Here is a 22,923-nt window from a genome sequence, read left to right as displayed (position 1 = left end):
GCTTGGTGCAGAGATGAGTTCAATTCCTGGATATCCTTGTTAACTTTCTGTCTCGTTGATCTGTCTAATGTTGACAGTGGAGTGTTGAAGTCTCCCATTATTATTGTATGGGAGTCTAAGTCTCTTTGTAAGTCTCTGAGGACTTGCTTTATGAATCTGGGTGCTCCTGTATTGGGTGCATATATATTTAGGATAGTTAGCTCTCCCTGTTGAATTGATCCCTTTACCATTATGTAATGGCCTTCTTTGTCTCTTTTGATCTTTGATGGTTTAAAGTCTGTTTTATCAGAGACTAGGATTGCAACCCCTGCTTTTTTTTGTTCTCCATTTGCTTGGTAGATCTTCCTCCATCCCTTTATTTTGAGCCTATGTATGTCTCTGCGTGTGAGATGGGTCTCCTGAATACAGCAGACTGATGGGTCTTGAGTCTTTATCCAGTTTGCCAGTCTGTGTCTTTTAATTGGAGCATTTAGTCCATTTACATTTAAGGTTAATATTGTTATGTGTGAACTTGATCCTGCCATTATGATATTAACTGGTTATTTTGCTCATTAGTTGATGCAGTTTCTTCCTAGGCTCGATGGTCTTTACATTTTGGCATGTTTTTGCAGTGGCTGGTACCGGTTGTTCCTTTCCATGTTTAGGGCTTCCTTCAGGGTCTCTTGTAAGGCAGGCCTGGTGGTGACAAAATCTCTAAGCATTTGCTTATCTGTAAAGAATTTTATTTCTCCTTCACTTATGAAACTTAGTGTGGCTGGATATGAAATTCTGGGTTTAAAATTCTTTTCTTTAAGAACGTTGAATATTGGCCCCCACTCTCTTCTGGCTTGTAGAGTTTCTGCCGAGAGATCTGCTGTCAGTCTGATGGGCTTCCCTTTGTGGGTAACCCGACCTTTCTCTCTGGCTGCCCTTAAGATTTTTTCCTTCATTTCAACTTTGGTGAATCTGGCAATTATGTGTCTTGGAGTTGCTCTTCTGGAGGAGTATCTTTGTGGCGTTCTCTGTATTTCCTGAATTTGAATGTTGGCCTGCCCTGCTAGGTTGGGGAAGTTCTCCTGGATGATATCCTGTAGAGTGTTTTCCAATTTGGTTCCATTTTCCCCCTCACTTTCAGGCACCCCAATCAGACGTAGATTTGGTCTTTTTACATAATCCCATACTTCTTGCAGGCTTTGTTCATTTCTTTTTCTTCTTTTTTCTTTTGGTTTCTCTTCTCGCTTCATTTCATTCATTTGATCCTCCATCGCTGATACTCTTTCTTCCAGTTGATCGAGTCGGTTACTGAAGCTTGTGCATTTGTCACGTATTTCTCGTGTCATGGTTTTCATCTCTGTCATTTCGTTTATGACCTTCTCTGCATTAATTAATCTAGCTGTCAATTCTTCCACTCTTTTTTCAAGATTTTTAGTTTCTTTGCGCTGGGTACGTAATTCCTCCTTTAGCTCTGAGAGGTTTGATGGACTGAAGCCTTCTTCTCTCATCTCATCAAAATCATTCTCTGACCAGCTTTGATCCGTTGCTGGCGATGGGCTGTGCTCCTTTGCAGGAGGAGATGCGCTCTTATTTTTTGAATTTCCAGCTTTTCTGCCCTGCTTTTTCCCCATCTTTGTGGTTTTATCTGTCTCTGGTCTTTGATGATGGTGACGTACTGATGGGGTTTTGGTATAGGTGACCTTCCTGTTTGATAGTTTTCCTTCTGACAGTCAGGACCCTCAGCTATAGGTCTGTTGGAGATTGCTTGAGGTCCACTCCAGACCCTGTTTGCCTGGGTATCAGCAGCAGAGGTTGCAGAAGACAGAATATTGCTGAACAGCGAGTGCACCTGTCTGATTCTTGCTTTGGAAGCTTCCTCTCAGGGGTGTACTCCACCCTGTGAGGTGTAGGGTGTCAGACTGCCCCTAGTGGGGGATGTCTCCCAGTTAGGCTACTCAGGGGTCAGGGACCCACTTGAGCAGGCAGACTGCCCCTTCTCAGATCTCAACCTCCGTGTTGGGAGATCCACTGCTCTCTTCAAAGCTGTCAGACAGAGTCATTCGCGTTTGCACAGGCTTGTGCTCCTTTAGCTGAGCCCTGTCCCCAGAGGCGCAGTCTACAGAGACAGGCAGGTTTCCTTGAGCTGCTGTGAGCTCCACCCAGTTCGAGCTTCCCAGCGGCTTTATTTACCTACTTAAGCCTCAGCGATGGTGGGTGCCCCTCCCCCAGCCTCGCTGCTGCCTTGCGGTTAGATTGCCGCAAACTGCTGTGTTAGCAAGGAGGGAGGCTCTGTGGGCGTGGGACCCTCCCGGCCAGGTGTGGGATATATTCTCCGGTGTGCTGGTGTTATAGCGCAGTATTGGGGTGGGAGTTACCCGATTTTCCAGGTGTTGTGTGTCTCAGTTCCCCTGGCTAGGAAAAGGGACTCCCTTCCCCCTCGCGCTTCCCAGGTGAGGCGATGCCTCCCCCTGCTTCAGCTCTCGCTGGTCAGGCTGCAGCAGCTGACCCGCACGGATTGTCCGGCACTCCCGAGTGAGATGACCCCAGTACCTCAGTTGAAAATGCAGAAATCACCGGTCTTCTGTGTCGCTAGCGCTGGGAGATGGAGACTGGAGCTGTTCCTATTCGGCCATCTTGCTCCGCCCCCCGCTTTTTTTTTTTTTTTTTTTTTGAGATAGATTTTCATCCTGTCATCCAGGCTAGAGTACAGTGGCATGATCTAGGCTCACTACTACCTCCGCCTCTTGGGTTCAAGCGATTCTTGTGTACCAGCCTCCTGAGTAGCTGGGACTACAGGCGCCCGCTACCATGCCTGGCTAATTTTTGTATTTTTAGTAGAGATGGGGTTTCACCATGTTGGTCAGGCAGGTCTTGAACTCCTGAGCTCAAGCAATCTGCCCTCCTTAGCCTCCCAAAGTGTTGGGATTACAGGCGTGCGCCACCATGCCTGGCCTATAGAAGCTTTATACTGAGATTTGCACACAAGAATGGTTTGATAAGGCAATACCTTGAAAGGATGTTCACCAAAATGTGTTAAAATCATGTCTATAATACATGTGAGTTAGTAATTTCTAGTATATTCCCAAAGTGTTAAAATATATTAAAATAAAACATTTGGGTGAAATTATTTGTATGCAACATGCTCAACTATGCAAAGGAATTTCATTTGACCCAGTGATGATTACTCAGGAACTCAGTGGCAGAAATGAGAAGTGGAACTGAGGTCTTCTGTGCTGAAGTCCAGGAATCAAATGAACTAAACTTCCAGTAAGTAGAGCCTAGCACTGAAGTTACAGATTAGAGCTGAATTATTGTAATTTGGTGTAAAACAAAATTCACTTCACTGAATTGGGAATAATTAATTGTTTAAAAATAATACTAAGATATAATTTCCTGTTACTTTGACTTTGTTCCTAATCCATGTCTGATGGCTTGGGAATGATAAACAATTGAAATGTAAAGCTATGTGTAGAAATAATCATTAGGCTTTGAAGACAGAACCAGTACTGGTAGAAATTGTAAGCCAGTGTATTTGGCTATAAAATCATCCATAATAATCTTCTTAATAGATTTTGAGCCATCAGATAGATTATAAAGGGTTTGTAAAAAACCAAGTGTCATTTGCTTTTCCTTAAGAAATGCTAAATGCTAAAGTACATTCCCAATAGATGACCATTTTGCATGACCATCATTTAAAGAAATCCTTTTCCTCAAAGTAAAATTTAGAACAATCTAGTCTAGACTGAAGGTTTGGGTGGTTATTTGCATCTAATCTCATTCTCATGGAAAATTTTGAGCCACCCCCTCTCCCTATCATGGGGATTTAAGGGGTGGCTCAGGCAAGGTGCTCACATTGGAAATGCATGACAAGGTTTCAGTAGTGGAGGAAGGCATGGGGTGGGTATTCATTAAAGCCATTTAGTTTGCTCACTCTTAAGATAAGTTGAAAGGATGGAAAAGGATCTAGAAATGGAAGACAAAATCAATAGTAGAATTGAGACAATGTGAAAACGGGTGGACATGGCGCATAAAAGGGTCTCTTACCTTTATTGATTTTCAAGCATGTGATTTTATTAGTTTTGGAAGGTACGTATAAACATATGTTTATGTATATGCAATCATTCTTTTCTTTTTACTGAAGATCCTTGATATCACTGATTAGGGTCAGTGATAGTAGATATAAATCAACAAAGGAACAGATCTCATAATGTTCAATTAAAGAACATTAATAACTAATAATCACATGAGAAGATAGGGCATGTTTAGGCCATTGCATACAAACAGAGGTTACATTTTTTAAAAATGTTAAGTTCCAGAATACATGTGCAGGATGTGCAGGTTTGTTACATAAGTAAATGTGTGCGATGGTGGTTTGCTGCACCTGGTAACCCATCACCTAGGTATTAAGCCCTGCATGCATTAGCTATTTATCCTGATGCTCTCCCTTCCCCCACCCTCTCAACAGGCCTCAGTGTGTGTTGTTCCCCTCCCTATGTCCATGTATTCTCGCTGTTCAGCTCCCACTTATAAGTGTGAACATGTGAGTGAGTGGTTTTCTGTACCTGTGTTAGTTTGCTGAGGATAATGGCTTCCAGCTCCCTCCATGCCCCTGCAAAGGACATGATCTTGTTCCTTTTTATGGCTGCATAGTATTCCATGGTATATATGTACCACATTTTCCTTATCCAGCCTATCATTGATGGGCATTTGAGCTGGTTCCATGTCTTTGCTATTGTGAATAGTGCTGCAATGAACATAGGCATACATGTATCTTTGTAATAGAACAATTTATTTTCCAAAGGAAACATTTTATATGAAAAATATACTATCCCTATAATATGTATTTGTACCCAGTGGGATAATTCTGGGAGTAAGACAGTGTCATGCAGTTTGTTGGGTTGTTGCAAGGCTTCTAATGTTCTGCTCCCAAACATGACTTTCTTTCTTCATTCTTCTTTTTGAAAAGAATACTTACAGACTTGGCAGAGTAGAAACAATGACAGAATATATATTCTTAGTAGATAAACAGGTTATTAAAGTGCGTTTTGATGGGACAGGGCCAAAAAGTATCATGAATAACCAAGTGTTCATTTTATTCCAAGGAGGGTGTTGGGTAAATGACTCTGATTTGGGGCCAGGAGTTAGCAACCTGAGCTAGTGGCAAAGGAGACTTGCTGTGTCACTTTGGAAAGCATGTGTTGACGAACATTGTTGCTCTTTCTGATGGCAGACTTTCTCATCATTTGCCACAGCTGAGAAGGCAGGCATCTCCCACGAAGTAGTTTAGATGACAGATGCTTCTTGCATGGACGCTCTGAGTTAACTACTTTTCTAGAGATTCCTTTCCAGCTCAAGCTGGGATTACAGAAACCATTCAGCAAATGAACATTGACTGGACCAGCTGCTCCATATATAACATATTGAGGCTCTTCAACTTGTTTGAAGCCTGGTACAATTTATCTGCACAGGTGCTGCAGGTGGAAAGCTATTAAATTTTCATTTATGTTGGCATTTCACAGGCATTCAAGCTTTCCAGAGCTGGAGCAGGTTGCCATCTTAAATGATTGGATTTATAGGAAGTTCAAATCTTGTGGAGAGAAAAGGGAACATGTAGGCATTGACCTTGTTGGCTCATAATGTCTCCTTGGTTTCTGAACTTATTCAGTGTTTTGTCCTTCCTTCCTTCCTTCCAGATGCTGTTGTGCCAGATTCATTAACTGACTAACCCTGCTTTTCATTTTAATGACAAACATTTCTAATGTCCAAATAACAAACTCTGGTCTCAATAGTGACTGCTGACTTTAATCACTGGTTATCTGCTAGTCAGCTCTAGCTTAGTCTTAAAGACTTGCCTGAAGTTATCATTCTGTAATGCTATATGAAAAAACACTGATTAAAAATGGTACAAAAGACTAGATTAACATATGGATGGATTATTATTTTCACCCAAACACAGATGAAAGAGACACAAATACGATAAATACATCCTATTCTGGAGCAGGGCATGTCTGCTATATACACACACACACACACACACACACACTATATATATTATATATAGTGTGTATATATACTGTATATATATTTTATATATAGTATATATAGTATTATATATAGTGTATATATATAGTATTATATATATAGTGTATTTTATATATATAGTGTGTATATATATTTTATTTTTGAGACAGGATCTTGCTCTGTTTTCTGAGCTTGGAGTCCAGTTGTGTAATCACAGCTCCCTGTAGCCTTGAACTCCTGACCTCAAGTAATCTTCCCACCCTGGCCTCCCAAACTGCTGAGATTACAGGCACGACACACCATCCTAGCCTCAGATATATATTTTCTTCCTTTCCATGGGTTATCTTCTCACTCTACTGATAGTGTCCTTGGTATACAGAAGTTTTAGATTTTGACGTAATTCAATGTATCTATTTCCCTTTGCTGCCTTTGCAGTCTTTATTATTTCTTTAATGTTGACTCTCTTCATAGTATTTTTATCATGATGGAAAAATTTTGGTTACTTTGCTGTTTTCTTAAGCTTTATGTTACAGACCTTTCATTAACCTCGCTGCCTGAGATGCTTTCCATTCCTGTAGATTTTGAAGTCCAGCCTGAATTGTAGCTCCTCATGGAGTGCCAGTAAGCAGGCAATAGGGCCAAGGGACCTTACACGCCAAGTTGACTTCTATTTATGTTCTCTTCAAAATTGGAGTTCTGTTCTAAACAGTAACACTTTATTTGTTTGGCTTGGTAGCCTCAGAATTCCACCATCTTTTCAATCTATTTATTCAGCATTCACTGGTGCTTATAATTTCAATTTGTGCAGTTTGTTTAATCCCTATTTGTGTCATCTGAAAAATTAATGAGCATATCTCATGCCCTCGTCTAGGTCAGGTTTGGTTTTTTTTTTGAATATTTTATTACTTAAACTTTTTCCACATCTTTCTCCCCTACTTAATGATTTCTTACCACATTGTTTCATAAATAACCTTTTCAAATCTGTAATTTGAACTAACTCTTAGATAACTTCCGAATTAGACAAAATTATTCTTTTTTTTCTCACTTATAACCCTTTCTGGCACATTTTGTATACAGAATTATGTGTTAACTAAAATTATATCCTTAGTAACCTAAAACTTTAGTGGAACCCTAAAAAGCAAGAAATCCTGAATAATAGTGGGCATTTACGGGTAAGAACAATTCACAGTTTTAGAAACATATTTCCCCATATTACAACACTTCTTAATTGGAAATGACCCAGATATTAAATGAGAATTAAAAGTAACTTTAGGATTTTAATTTATGCAAAAAGTTTACCTAAGACATTTATACCATTCACTGTACTTATTACTTTTAACAAAGGAGACATGAGATATCAACTAACGTATGTAAAACAAGCATTGGTTTGGTCTGGAAAGGTGGGACAACCAAGGTGAGGAGTCTTGGGGGCTTTCAGATCACAGGTTGGAGATAAATTGTTGCATTCTTTTGAGTTTCCAATTAGCCTTTCCAAAGGAAGCAATCAGATATGAATTCATCTCAGTGAGACTTTGAATAGAATGGGAGGCAGACTTGCCCTAAGCAGCTCCTAGCTTGAATTAACACTGACATTTTAAAATATTTAGCAAAGACAAACATAAAATTCAGACAAAATGTATGCTGACAATTCTGAAGGTATTTCTATTTTTATTCCACCAATAATTTTAAGGATAACTTGTTTAGTAAAGTTTTACTTTAAATCACATGAACTTGAAAATTGCTAACACTTATTTACTTAATTTATAAGCAGTCTTACTTACAAGCCAATTTGGTAGACACAACATGTAACAATAAGTGTGCATACAAATAAACACATCTAGACATGTATACACACATAAACAAAGATCCCATAGCTTGAAACCTTAGCCATGGGATAGCAATACAAGCTTGCTGGTTTTACTTTGCCCCAATAGATAATCCAAGGAAGGCTGTGAACCAAAATTTTGGGTAAAGCAGTCTCCATGGCCGTTTGATTTTTTGTTTGTTTGTTTGTTTTTTGAGACAGAAGTCTTGCTCTGTCTCCCAGGCTGGAGTGCAATGGCGTGATCTTGACTCACTATAAGTTCCGCCTCCTGAGTTCACGTCATTCTCCTGCCTCAGCCTCTCAGAGTAGCTGGGACTACAGGTGCCCACCACCACCCCCGGCTAATTTTTTTGTAGTTTTAGTAGAGACGGGGTTTCACCGTGTTAGCCAGGATGGTCTTGATCTCCTGACCTCGTGATCCGCCCGCCTTGGCCTCCCAAAGTGCTGGGATTACAAGCGTGAGCCACTGCACCTGGCCATCCATTTGATTTTTAAAGGCTAAACCTTCCCAGACTACAGGAGCACTAGGGTCAAACAGTACAAAAGGAGAGCATCACACATTAACCAGGCTCCCTACTTACAACAGGAACACAAAAGCCTGGATACATGCAATGCCATCCCACTTTCCCATTAGACAGTAAACTTCAGATTTTAAACAAATTTGGGACCAAGCAGCATTGCAACTGTGAGAGAAAATTCTAAGGAGGGTTTAATACTAGGCCTCAGAACCTCTGCCAAGAGCCTCTTCTTTTGAGTGTGAGGTCCACAGAACCCACAGAGCATCCTCCTGTGGGGTCCAATCTTAGAGTTCCAGATGTCTCTGACCTTAGGTGGTCACCGCCTGCAGGTTTCCCCATCCAAAGCATACTATGAGGTTTGTAAGAATAGGAAACAGCCGCTGTAAGACTCTCCAGGCTGGCTCGCCAAAATCTGTTAAGGCTGTCCAGGTTCTTGGTATCTTGAACAAAGAATTGGACAAAATGCACAAATAAAGCAAGGAAGGAATGAAGGGATTGATTGAAAATGGAAGTACACTTCACAGTGTGGGAGCGGGCCCAAGCATAGGGGCTCTAAGGGGAGGTTTTTTTTTTTTTTTTAAATATATATTTTTTAAAGCAGCTAAACCCCTTTTTCAAACAGAAGCTTCAGCGAAAACTCAGTACAGCTGATAAGAGCAGCAGCTGCTCTGTTTGGGGCAAGGGATAAAGAAGTTCAGACTCCTGCTTTCCTTCCTCCAGTTCCTAAAGTTTTTCTTCTGAACTTGGATAGAGGCTTTACTCAGAAGAGAAAGACCTGCTAATAAGGTAGGAAATGGAACACAGTCATTCACTCCTTCTTCCCCAGCCCTACTTACATCAAAGCAATTCTGCTTTCATATGTTAAACATATTTAGAAGTCCATGTAACATTCAACTTAAGCAACAGGGTTCTCTGTGTGAAATAGCTGTTCAAAGACCTCTAATCTAGTTCACAGGGCAAAACGTCAACCCATATAGAGCTGAGGACTTGTAACCATGATACAGCTCTATGACACCCCAATGTGGATACTAACCCAGGTGAGTAGCTCACATAGGGAAGATTAAAACCCAGGGGGGGGGGGGGTCACCTGGCAAAGAGACCAGTTACCGAGACACACAACTCTTAGTTTTGATTCTAGAAATTGTAAACTGGAAGGGAACTCAGAGATCACCTAGCCCAGAAGCTGCAAATGATGTGTTGGTATGTATAACATTTTAAAAATCCATCACCAGCAATTAAAATAATAAGAAATGAGACATAGGGCTTTTTGGAACTTACCAACAGGGTTGGTCCAGTGAGAGGGGGCTGGACAGAACTGCCACAGCTTGCAGAAAGCATGCAGGTTATATAGCATTTTCACTTATCACCCTTCCCTCAACTACCTCCACCTGACAATCTTCATTTAATCCAAACAAAGGGCCTTGATCACCTGTACGCCTGTGTTCCATGGGATGGGCAAGGGCCTCAGATGTTTCTTATAGATAAGGAATTAATCTCCAGGTTGGTCATGCTCAAAAGTCTGAATTCACAATACCCATGTATACATCTGTCATATGTGGGCATTCTCAGGGTGTGCTTAAGTTATCACTGTCAGGTTCATCTATCATCTGCCACAAACTTTTTGTGCTTAACATAATACCCTTGAGATTAATCCATGTTGTAGCGTGTGATCAGATTTCTGTCTTTTTAAAAATGATGTAATATTTGCAATATAAACATCATAAAAGTATATAGTCACTAGCCTATCCAAGGTCAATGCTAAAGAAAAAATAAAAGCAGCTAGAGAAAAAGGTCAGATCATGTACAATGGGAAGCCCATCAGGCCAACAGCAGATTTCTCAGCAGAAATATTACAAGCCAGGGGAGATTAGAGGCCTACTTTCAACATTATTAAAGAAAAGAAATTTCAAGCAATAATTTTATATCTTGCCAAACTAAGCTTCATCAGTGAAGGATAAATAAAATCTTTTCCAGACAAGCAAATGTTAAGGGAATTTGTTACCACTGCACCAGCATTATGAGAGATCTTTAAGGGAGTTCTAAACATGGAATCAAAAGTATAATACCTGCTACCACAAAGATGCACTTAAGTAAATAGCCCATAGATCCTATAAAGCAACCATCTGATAGAAAATATAAAGCAACCACCTAACAACTTTCAATAGGATCAAACCTTAATATCAACATAAACCTTGAATGTAAATGGTCTAAATGTTCTACTTAAAAGGCTCAAAATGACAATTTGGATTAAAAACCAGGACCCATCTGTCTGCTGTCTTTAAGAGACCCATGTCACTGACAACATTCATAGACTCAAAGTTGGAGAAAGATCTATCGCTGAAACAGAAAACAAAAAAAGAGATGAGGTTGCTATTCTTGTATCAGATAAAACATACTTTAACAGCAGTAAAAAAGACAAAGAAGGAGATTACATAATGATGTGGGGTTCAATTCAACAAGAAGACAATTATCTTACATATATACACAACTAGCATTGGAGCACCCAGATTAACAAAACAAATACTTCTAGATCTACAAAAGACTTAGACTGCCACTCAATAGGAGACTTCAACACCTCACTGACAGTATTGGACAGATCATCAAGGCAGAAAACTAGTAAATAAATTCTAGACTTAAATTTGACATTTGACCAATTGGACCTAAAAGACCTAATAGAATATTCCACTCATCAACCACAGAATATACATTATTTTTATCTGTATGTGGTACATATTCCAAGATTAGAACACTTTTTTTTTTGCTGGCCAAAAGCAAGTCTCAATAAATTAAAAAAAAAAAAAAGAAATCATTCCAACCATACTCTCCAATCACAATGGAATAAAAATAGAAATAAATACCAAGAAGATCCCTCAAAATCACACTATTGCATGGAAATTAAACAACTTGCTCCTGAGTTAACTTTGGGTAAGCAATGAAATTAAGGCAGAAATTTAAAAAATTCTTTGAAATAAATGAAAATAAAGACCCAACATTCCAAAATCTCTGGGATGCTGCAAAGGAAGTGTTAAAAGCTCACTGCACTAAATGCCTACCTCAAAAATTTAGAAAGATCTCAAATTAAGAATCTAACATCACACCTAATAGAAATAGAAAAAAAGGACAAACCACAAAGCTAGCAGAAGAAAAACAACTAAAATCAGAGAACTGAATGACATTGAGACCCAAAAATCTACCCGCAGAATCAATAAATCAAAAGTTGGTTTTTGAGAGGATAAACAAGATTGATAGACTGCTAGCTATGTTAACAAAGAAAAAAAGAGAGAAGATTCAAATAGGCATAATCAGAAACGTCAAAGGTGATATTACAACTGATCCCACAGAAATAGAAAATTCCTAGAAACACACAACTTCCTAAGACTAAACCAAGAAGAAACAAAAATCCTGAACATGTCAATAATGAGTAACAAAATTAAATTAGTAATAAAAATTATACCAACCAAATAAAGCCCTGGACAAGATGGATTCACAGCCCAATTCTACCAAACATACAAAGAGGAGCTGATATGAATCCTACTTACTATTCCCAAAAATCAAGGAAGAAGGACTCCTCCCTAACTCATTCTATAAGCCAGTATCATTCTGATATCAAAATCTGGCAAACACACAACAAAAAAAGAAAATATCAAGCCAACATTCCTGATGAACATATGATATGATTTAGATCTGTGTCCCCACCAAATCTCATGTTGAATTATAGGCTCCAATATTGGAAGTGGGGTCTGGTGGGAGGTGGTTGGATCATGGGGGTGGATTTCTCAGAATAGTTTAGCACCATCCCCTTGATGCTGTTCTCATGATATTGAGTTCTATAAAACTATGCAGCAAGTCCCTCCTCACTCTCTCTTCCTTCTGCTCCAGCCCTGTGAAATGTCTGCTCCATTTTACCTTCCACCATGACTGTAAGTTTCCTGAGGCCTCCCTAGAAGGTAAGCAAATGCCAGCATCATGCTTCCTGTACAGGCTGCATAATTGTGAGCCAATTAAACCTATTTTCTTTATAAATGACTCAATCTCAGGAAGCAATGTGAACACAGACTAATACAGAAAAATTTTATAGGAATTTTTATAGCAACCTGAGGTAAGACTAATACAGAAAATTGGTACTCAGAAGTGGGGCATTGCTATAGATATACCTGAAAATGTGAAAGTGACTTTGGAACTGGGTAATGGGCAGAGGTTGGAAGAGTTTGGGGACTCAGAAGAAGATAGATGAGAGAAAGTTTGAAACTTTCTAGGGACTAGCTGAATGTTCATAACCAAAATGCTGATAATCAAATGTACAATGAAGTCCAGGCTGATAAAGTCTTAGGTGGAAATAAGGAACTTTTTGGGAACTAGAATAAGATTACTTTTGTTATGCCTTAGCAAAAACTTGGCTGCATTTTGCCTCTGTCCTAGGGATCTGTGGAACTTTGAACTTGATAGTGATGATTTAGGTTATCTGATGGAAGGAATTTCTAAGCAACAAAGCATTCCAGAAATAGCCTGGCTGCTTCTAAAAGCCTGTTCTTATATGTGTTAGCAAATAAATGACCTGAAGTTGGAACTGATACTTAAAAGGGACACAGAATGTAAAAGTGTAAAAAATTTGCAGCCTGGCCATGTGGTAGAAAAACTCATTTTCATGGGAGGCATTCCAGCAAAAATTTGCATGAGTAAAAAGGAGTCAAGTAGTTAAGACAATGGTGGAAAGGCCTCAACGGCATTTCAGATAATATATAAAGAACTTAAGTAATTGAGCAAGCAAAAAACCAAATAACCCCATTAAAAAAATGGAAAAAAGACATGAATGGACACTTCTCAAAAGAAGATGTACATGTGGCCAACAAACATGTAAAATGCTCAACATCACTAATCATCAGAGAAATGTACATTAAAGCCACAATGAGATACCATCTCACACCAGTCAGTATGGCTATTACTAAAAAGTCATAAAATAACAGATGCTGGTGAGGTTGTGGAGAAAAGGGAATGCTTATATACTGCTGGTAGGAAAGTAAATTAGTTCAACCACTGTGGAAAGCAGTTTGGAAATTTTTCAAAGCACTTAAAACAGAACAACCATTGAACACAGAAATCCCATTACTGGGTATATACCAAAGGAATATAAATTATTCTACCAAAAAGACACATGCACTTGTATGGTCCTGAAGCACTATTTGTAGTAGCAAAGAAACAAAATTAGGCCAGGTGTGCATCAGTGCTGGACTGGATAAAGAAAAATTGGCACAAATACACCATTGAACACTATGAAGCCATTAAAAAGAATGAAATCATGTCTTTGCAGCAATATGGATGCAGCTGGAGGCCATTATCCTAAGTGAGTTAACTCAGGAACAGAAAACCAAATACTACATTTGGTTTTCTCACTTATAAGTGGAGCAAAACATTGGGTACTCATGGACATAAAGATGGCCACAATAGACACTGGAAACTATTAGAGGAGAGAAGGGGAAAGAGTCAAAAAACAATTTTGTACTATGCTCACTACCTGGGTGATGGAATTATTCATACCTCAAATCTCAGCATCACACGATATACTCATGTAACAAACCTGCACATATACACCCTGAACCTAAAAGTTGAAATTACCAAAAATGGCATAATAGTTCATTTTATGTGTATATATACCACATTATCTTGATCCATTCATCTTTTAATGGACATTTGGATTGCTTCCACCTCTTAGCTATTGTAAATAATGCTGCTATGAACATAAGTGTGCAGAGATCTCTTTGAGATCCTGCATTGATTTCTTTTGGATATATACCCAAATGTGGGATTGCTGTATTATAAATTATTTTAAATTTTTTGAGGAACCTTCATACTTCTTGCCACAGTGGCTGCATCGTTTTACAATCCTACTCAAATTGCAAAGGTGTTCCATTTCTCCACATCCTCAAAAACCCTTTTTTTTCATTCTTTTGATAATACCCATCCTAATCGAGCATATTTCACTGTGGTTTTAATGTGCATTTCTCTTGTGATTATCGATCTTTTCATATTCTAGTTGGCCATTTGTATATTTTCTTTGGAGAATTATCTATTCAAGTTATTTACCAATTTTTAAATCAGGTTATTTGGTTTTTTGGTTGTTGAGTTGTAGAAGTTGTTTATATATTCTGGTTATTAATCCCTTTTCAGAAATACAAATTGTGAATATTTTCTCCTATTCCATCTCTTTACTTTTCTATCTGTTGATTATTGTTTTGATGAGAAGTTGTTTTAAATTGTGACATAGTCCTATTTGTCTATTTTGCTTTTTTGTCTGTGCTTTGCTGTCATATCTAAGGAATCATTGCCAAATTCAATATCCTGTAGCATTTACCCTATGTTATCTTTTAGGAGTTTTACAGTGTTAGGTCTTATGTTTAGATCTTTAATTCATTTTGAGTTAATTTTTATATATACTGTAAGGTAAGGGTCCAACTTCATTCATTTGCATGTCACCATCCTATTGTTTCAATACCATTTGTTGTAGAGATTATCCTTTTTCCATTGTATATTCTAGGCACCCTTGTCAAAGACTACTTGATCATTTACATGTAGGTTTATTCTGGACTCTGTTCTGTTTCATTGGTTTATATGCCTTTCTTATGGCCATGACATACTGTTTTGATTACTGTTGCTTTGTAATAATTTTGAAATCAGGAAGTGTGATGCCTCCAATCTTGTTTTATTTTTCAGGATTGTTTTGGCTATTTGGGTTCCCTTGAGATTCCACATGAATTTCAGAATTTTTTTTTTTCTGTAATACGTCTGTAAAATATGCCATGGCAATTCTGATAGGAATTGCATTAAATTCGTAGATCACTTTGGGTAATATGGACATTTTAACAGTATTAAGTCTTCCAATCTATGAGCATGAGATATCTTTCTATTTGTGTGTATTTTCTTTAAGCAATATTTTGTAGTTCTTGGTGTCTGTTTTAAACCTCCTTGGTTAAACTTATTCTTATGTATTTTATCCTTTTGGGTGCTATAGTAAATGGGATTTTCTTAATTTTATTTTCAATTTATTCATTATTAATACATAGAAATGCAAGTGATTTTTATAAGTTGATTTTGTATGCTACAAATTTGCTGAAAGTGTTCGTTAGTTTTAACTTTTTTTGTTTGTGGAATCTTTAGAGTTTTCTCCATAAAAGATCATGTCATCAGTGGATACAGATAATTTTACTTCTTTCTTTCCAATTTGGATGCATTTTATTGTATTTCTTTTTTATTTTATATTTTTTCCCAATTGCTCTGGCTGGGACTTTTAGTACTATGTTGAACAGCAAGAATGGACATTCTTGCTTTCTTCCTGATCTTAGAGGAAAAGTTTCAGTCTTTCACCACTGATTATGACTTTAGCTGTGGGCTTTTCAAAATTTATTTTTATTATGTTAAGGTAGTTTCCTTTTATTCCTACTTTGTTGAGTGTTTTTGTCATGAAAGACTGTTGAACTTTGTCAAATGCTTTTAAAACAATTTTAATTTTATTTTAAATTGACATAAAATTGTATGTATTTATTATGTACAACATGGTGTTCTGAGATGTATACATTGTGGAATTGCTAAATCTAGCTAATTAAAATATGAATTACCTCACAAAGTTACCATTTTTTGTGGTAACAGCACTTATAATCTACTATCAGAATTTTTCAAGAATACAATACATTGTTATTAACTAGTCACCATGTGTAACAATAGATCTCTTAAAATTATTCATCATAGCTAACTGAAATTTTGTATCTTTGGACTAACACTTCCCATACACCACACCTCCACCATTGCAACAGCATCTAGTAACCACCAATCTACTCTCTACTTTATTAGATCAACTCTTTTGATTCCACGTATAAGTGAGATCATGCAGTATTTGTTTTCTGTGCCTGGCTTATTTCACTTAACATAATGTCCTCTAGGCTCATTCATGTTGCTGCAAATGACAAGATTTCCTTTTTTTTTTTTTTAATCACTGACTAGTATTTCCCTGTGTATATATACTATTTTTTCTTTATTCATTTATCTGTTGATGGACACTTAGATTGATTTCATATCTTAACGGTCACGTTGGTGCAAAAATAATTGTGTTTTTTTGCCACTGAAAGTAATATTTTGGATAATGCTGTAATAAACATGAGAGTGCAGCTATCCCTTTGACATACTGACTTCCTCTTTTTGGATATATATCCAGCAGTTGAATTGCTTGATCATATGGTGATTCTATTTTTGTTTTTTTAAGGAACCTCCATACTGTTTTCTATAATGGCTATACGAATTTACATTCCTACCAATAGTTTGCAAGGGTTCCCTTTGTCCACATGTTCATCGACACTTGTTATCTTTTGTCTGTTAGTAGCCATTCTAACAGGTGTGAGGTAATATCTCATTGTAGTTTTCATTTGCATTTTCTAGATGATAAGTGTTGAAGATTTTTTAATATATCTGTCAGCCATTTGTATATCTTCTTTTGATAATTGTCTATTCTGTTTCTTTGTTCATTTTGTATTTTTAAGACAGGGTTTCAGTTTGTTTTTGTTTTTGTTTTTGTTTTTTTTGCTGTGGCTGAGGTGCAGTGGTGCAGTCACGGCTCGCTGATGCCTTGCCCTGGGCTGAAGTGATCCTCCCACCTCAGCCTCCTGAGTAGCTGGGACTACAGGCACACACCACCGCACCTGGCTAATTTTTTAATTTTGTGGAGATAAGATCTTACTCTTTTGCCTTGACTAGTCTTGAAAATCTAGACTCAAGTGATCCTCCCTCCTTGGCCCAAAAAGCTGAAATTATAGACTTGAGTCACTCTACACAGCCTCTTTGCTCATTTTTAATTCAGATTATTTGTTCTCTTGGTATTAAGTTTTTATGTTTCTTATACATTTTTAATATCAATCCTTTATTAGATGTGTACTTTGTGAATATTTTCTCCCTTTCTATAGGTTGTTTCTATATTCTGTTGATTGTTTCCTTTGCTGAGTAAAAGCCTTTTAGGTTAATATAGTCTCATTTTTCTCTTTTTGTTTTTGTTTACTGTGCTCTTGAGGTCTTAGCCAAAAGATCTTTGCCTATATTAATGCCCTGGAGTGTTTCTGAAATGTTTTCTTCTAGAATTTTTACAGTTTTAGGTCTTATGTTTAAGTCTTTAATCCATTTTGAGTTGATTTTTTGTATATGCTGAGAGATAGGGATCTAGTTTCATTCTTCTGTATAGGGATCTCCACTTTTCCAGCACCATCTATTAAAGAGGATGTTCTTTTCACAGTGTATGTTCTTGGAGTCTTTGATAAAAATCAGTTGGCTGTAAATCTATATTTATGTTTTGGTTCTCTATTCTCTTCCATTGGTCTATGTGGTTGTTTTTATAGCAGTACTGTGCTGTTTTGGTTAGTACAGCCTTGTAATTCAGGTAGTATGATACTCCCAGCTTTGTTCTTTTGCTTACAATGACTTTGACTATTCAGATTCTTTTTTGGTTCCATATAAATGTTAGAATTATTTTTTCAATTACTATGAAAAATGTCATTCTTGAGCCTGCCGTGGTGGCTCACACCTGTAATCCCAGCACTTTGGGAAGCTGAGGTGGGTGAATCACCTGAGTTCAGGAGTTCAAAACCAGCCTGACCAAATGGTGAAACCCCATCTCTACTAAAAATACAAAAATTAGCCAGGTGTGGTGGCATGTGCCTGTAATCCCAGCTACTTGGGAGGTTGAGACAGGAGAATCACTTGAACCCAGGAGGTGGAGGTTGCAGTGAGCTGAGATTGTGCCACTGCACTCCAGCCTGGGCAACAGAAAGAGACTCCAAAAAATCAAAAAAAAAAAAAAAAAAAGAAAAAGAAAAAGAAAAAGATAAAAAGAAGAAAAATGTCATTAGTACTTTTGATAGGAATTGCATTGAATCTGTAAATTGCTTTAGGTAGTATGGTTATTTTAACAATATTAATTCTGCCTGTTTATTAGCATGTGATATCTTTTAATTTGTTAGCATCGCTTTCAATACCTCTCATCAACATTTGTAATTTTCCTTATAGAGACCATTTATGTCCTTTGTTAAATCTATTCTTTGTAAATGTTATAAATGTGATGTTTTCCTTATTTTTTTCAGATAGTTTGCTGTTATGGTATTAAAATGCTGCTGATTTTTGTATGTTGCTTTTGTATCCTGCAAGTTGTTTATTAGTTCTCACAGTTTTTGGTGGCATCTCTGGGGTTTTCTACATATTAGATCATATAATCTGCCCATAGGGACAATTTAACCACTTTTTTCCAATTTGTAGGCCTTTTCTTAATTTCTCTTACCTAACACTTCCGGTCAGGACTTCTGGTATGTTGAATAGAAGAGGCAAGAATTAGCATCCTTCTCTTTTCTAGATATTAGAAAAAGTTTCAACTTTTCCTCATGAAGTGCTATATAAATTGGGTGTTTGTCATGTATAGTGTCCATTTGGTTGAGGTATACCCCTTCTATACCTATTTTTTTTTGATAATTTTCATTATAAAAATGTTGAATTATGTCAAATCCTTTTCTGCATCTGTTGAAATAATCATATGACTTTTTTCCTTTATTCTGTTAATGGCATATATCATATTTATAGATTTGTTTGTGATGAACTATACTTGAAACCCTGGGATGAACCACATTCTATCATGGTAAATATTCTTTTCATTGTGCTGTTGAATTTGGTTTGATAGTATTTTTTTTTTGAGGATATTTGCATCTATGTTCATCAAAGATATAGTCCTGTAATTTTGTTTCCTTGTAGCATCCTTGTCTGGCCTTGGTATCAGGGTAAAACTGACATTTTAAAATGAGTTTGAAAGAATTCTCTTCCTTCCAATTTTTTGGAATAATTTGAGAATTAGCATTAGTTCTTTAAAAATTATGTGGTAGAATTCAGCAGCAGAGAAGCCATCCAGTCGTGGTCTTTCTTTGTTGGAAGACTTCATTACTGCTTTAACCTCATTATTTGTTATTGATCTGTTCAGGAGTCTCATTCTTTCTTATTTAATTTTGATGTATTGCATATGTCCAGGAATTTATTCATTTTCTCTAGATTTTCCAATGTTTTGATGTATAGTTGTTCATAATAGTCTCTAAAAATCCTTTGTATTATTGTGTCATCAGTTGTAATGTCTTTTTTGTTTCTGATTTTATTTATTTGGTTCTTGTCTTGTTTTTTAGTCTAGATAATGATTTGTCAATATTGCTTAATTTTTCAAAAAATTAACTTTACTCTGGTAAAAATCAATTTTGAAATGTCCATGTAATGTAGTACCATGCAGGTATTCAAGATAATTAGGTATATATTTTTGTGATGCTATGTTGCAACATACGTGATGCTATGTTGCAACATTCATTGAGTGAAGAAAGGAAGTTACAGAATAACATATTCAGTATAATATCATTTGTTTACAAAAAATGAAGACAAGAAAGGAAATATTGCTTATGTATGCTTGTATATGTATTCTTTATGGAGGGATACAAAATAAATTGTTAATAATGATTTTAAAAACAAAACTGACTTTACATTTCTTATTTAGTATTTTTGTCTCTATTTTAATTTTGCTTATCTTTTCAAAAAACTAATTTTAATTTTGTTGATCTTTTGTATTATATATTTAATTTCAATTTCATTTATTTCTCCTCTTATCTTTATTATTTTTATCCTTCTAGTAGTTTTGGATTTGTTTTGTTCTTGCTTTTCTAATTCCTTGAGATACGTTATTAAGATGTTTTTTAAAAATTTTCTACTTTTTTGATGCAGAAATTTAGTGTTATAAACTTCCCTCTTATCTGCTTTTCCTATATCCCATAGGTTTTAGTATGTTGTATTTATATTTTTATCTGTTTCAAAAAGTTTAAATGGCACATTGGCTATACAGGAGCATGTTGCTTAATTTCCATGTATTTGTGGTTTCTAAAGGTCTTCTTGTTATTGATTTTCAGTTTTATTCCCTTGAAGCCAGAAAAAATGCTTAACATGATTTAATTTTTGTAAACTTGTTGAGACTTTTGGCCTTACATATAGTCTATCCTGGAGCATGTTTTATGTGCTGATGAGAGGAGTGCGTATTCTGCCTGAAGTGAATGAAATGTTCTATAAATGTCTATTAGGTCCATTTGTTCTATAGAGGAGTTCAAATCTAGGGTTTCTTTGTTGATTTTCTGTCCAGATGGCCTTTCTAATAATGAGAGTGCAATGTTGAAGTCCCTTTCTATTATTATATTAGGGCCTATCTCCCCCTTTAGATCTATCAATATTTGCTTCATGTGTCTGGGTGCTTCATGGTTGGGGGCATATATATTTATAATTGTTATAGTGTCTTGATGAATTCATCCTTTTATCATTATGTAATGATCTTTGTCTCTTTTTTACAGTTTCTGACTTAGACTCTATTTTATCTCATATATATATAGCTACTTCTCTTTGATTTTGGTATACATTTGCATAGAATATCTTTTCCCATCCCTTTACTTTAAGTCTATGTGTGACATTCCAGGCATATGTTTTTTGCAGGCAGTGTTTCTTTAGTTTTTTTTTTTTTTTCTGGTTGTTTTGAATATTCTTTGTTACTTTATTCCTCTTTTTGTTGTCTATTTTTATGGTTTGGTGTGTTTCTGTATTGATAATGTTTGATTCTTTTCTTTTTCTCATTTGTGTATCTGCTATAGCAGCGAGTTTTTATACCTTCAGTTGTTTTCCTTATGGTAATTATCATCCTTTTTTTCCCAGATACAAGATTTCTTCTAGCTAGCTCAAAGGCCTTTTGAAACAAAAGACAAGAGTAAGACTCTCTCACACAAGAGTAAGAAAGTGGAGTTTATTTTAAGACTATGTATTATAAGAACTAGAAATATATTTGAGTTCTAAAGCATCTTTAAAGTCCAGTTAGCCTTTTATAGCCAAGTTGGCAGGGCTAATTTTTTCACAAAGATAAAAGGGAGAGGTATTGTGGATAAGCTGTAGAATGCTTCAAGATTTATCCAGTACAGGTTTATATGGAAGTTAGCCAGGTGTCTTTAGCACATTTACAAAATTGTGTCAAATAGTTTCTTATTTATTTTAGGGTTGTTTAAAACTTGTTTCAGCCTCTATTTTTTGCATTATTGAAACATTCTATCATCAGTGCAGTTCACAACAGACTCTCTTTTACAGTCCCTTAATACTTTTTGTAACTAAATGAAATATAGAATTATCTGGAAATCAGGGAGATAGTTTATGATTAAGAAGACGTTCCATTACCAAAATTTGTAATTTTATTTAGTGTAATTATTTATAGAAAATGGACTATTATCTTGGGATTTGGTGTTAACTATTCAAATTATGATATGCACAGAGACTTAAAATTATTGTAAATACAACAAGTTATCTAATTTAGTAGAATTAATCAGCTATTGCACAAATTCCTTAGTCATTTTTGTAAAAATCATAGCTGGGTATAATAATCGAACATAGAAATTATTTTCATGGTATCCATCCACATTCATTCTGTAACGATGCTGTGGGTTGTAAAAAGCCTGACAAAAGGGCTGTATTTTGTGTACTTTCAAGTGACTTTTTGTGGCAAAGTGTTTACTTGTATAATTTAAAAGCAAGTTCAGGTTTAAAAACAAGTACATTTGGATATGTATATGTGAAAATCAGTTTTTCACCTTAGGATTTTATAACTAGGTTCAATGACTATGTACTCTTTCAATGCTCAATGGCTTCTATTTTGTATACATATTTACCTTTACATGCCTGCCTAACAAATCTTAAAAATCAAGGCTGTTACAGTGTGTTAGGTTTTAATATTCTGTATAGTCATATGAATTGCTTTCAACTAGTTTTAGCAACAAAAATAGCATTTTATGTTTTCATTCAGTGCCTTCACATCCTCCCAATAATACAATTTTTTCTTCTTCTCTACCTCTTCTGAAATGGGTCTACTTTTTGCCCACTAAACAATAAAGAACATGTTTTAAGTATTGTTTTCCTTCACCTCAGCTTTGGCCCAGACTGTTTTCTCAAGTCTGATTATTATTCATGAATTTGTTCATGGGTTTGTTCTTACTTTTGAATTTTCCTCAGCTTTCTTTTGCTATTCTCTTTAATATGTGCCATTAACACATATATGTAAATACTTAAATTCTTCAGAAAAAATAAAATTGTCTTTTCTGCCTAAGTTGTTAACAGTCTCTGAATATTCCCTGCCAGACACTGTGGCTGTGGTAGGTCTTTAAGAACCTGTGGGAATGAATGACACCTGGTAAGCAGGTGTTCTCTGAGCTGATTTTCCACTGTGCCCATTGTTGATACCCTTGCTTTATGACCTGGTTTCTGACCTCGGATATTGGCTACTTTCTAAGACTCTGCTTAACTTTGGTGCCAGTGTGTCCCTTGATCTGACTTTCCTCTTCAATTTTTGCTATCTTGAATGGGGTTTTGTGGATAACCCCTTTCTTGTTTTTGAACTCTAGTAAATTAAACTCCCCATAGCTAAATGATGACATATCCCTAACCTGGAGTTTTTACCAAGCAGCAGTTCTTTTTGGATCTCTGGTATTGAGGACTCTCTTTTTTCCCCAGGGCAGTCAT

At 36.4% G+C, this 22,923-nt stretch overlaps 1 protein-coding gene across 1 annotated transcript in view; it reads right to left on the bottom strand.

The window, feature by feature from the left end:
* The window catches only part of LOC111530860 (tubulin alpha chain-like), a 26,914-nt gene extending 3,991 nt beyond the window's left edge, over positions 1-22,923 (bottom strand). The window contains exon 1 of the mRNA XM_023198087.1: positions 22,848-22,923. Within this exon, the coding sequence (XP_023053855.1) occupies positions 22,848-22,923 (76 nt within the window). The remainder of the gene's footprint in view (positions 1-22,847) is intronic.

Source organism: Piliocolobus tephrosceles, chromosome 4 (genome assembly GCF_002776525.5).
Source record: "Piliocolobus tephrosceles isolate RC106 chromosome 4, ASM277652v3, whole genome shotgun sequence".
In the NCBI taxonomy this organism is placed as follows: domain Eukaryota; kingdom Metazoa; phylum Chordata; class Mammalia; order Primates; family Cercopithecidae; genus Piliocolobus; species Piliocolobus tephrosceles.
The sequence above is the reverse complement of the archived record's forward strand: the minus strand, read 5'-3'. Positions and strand labels throughout refer to the sequence as shown.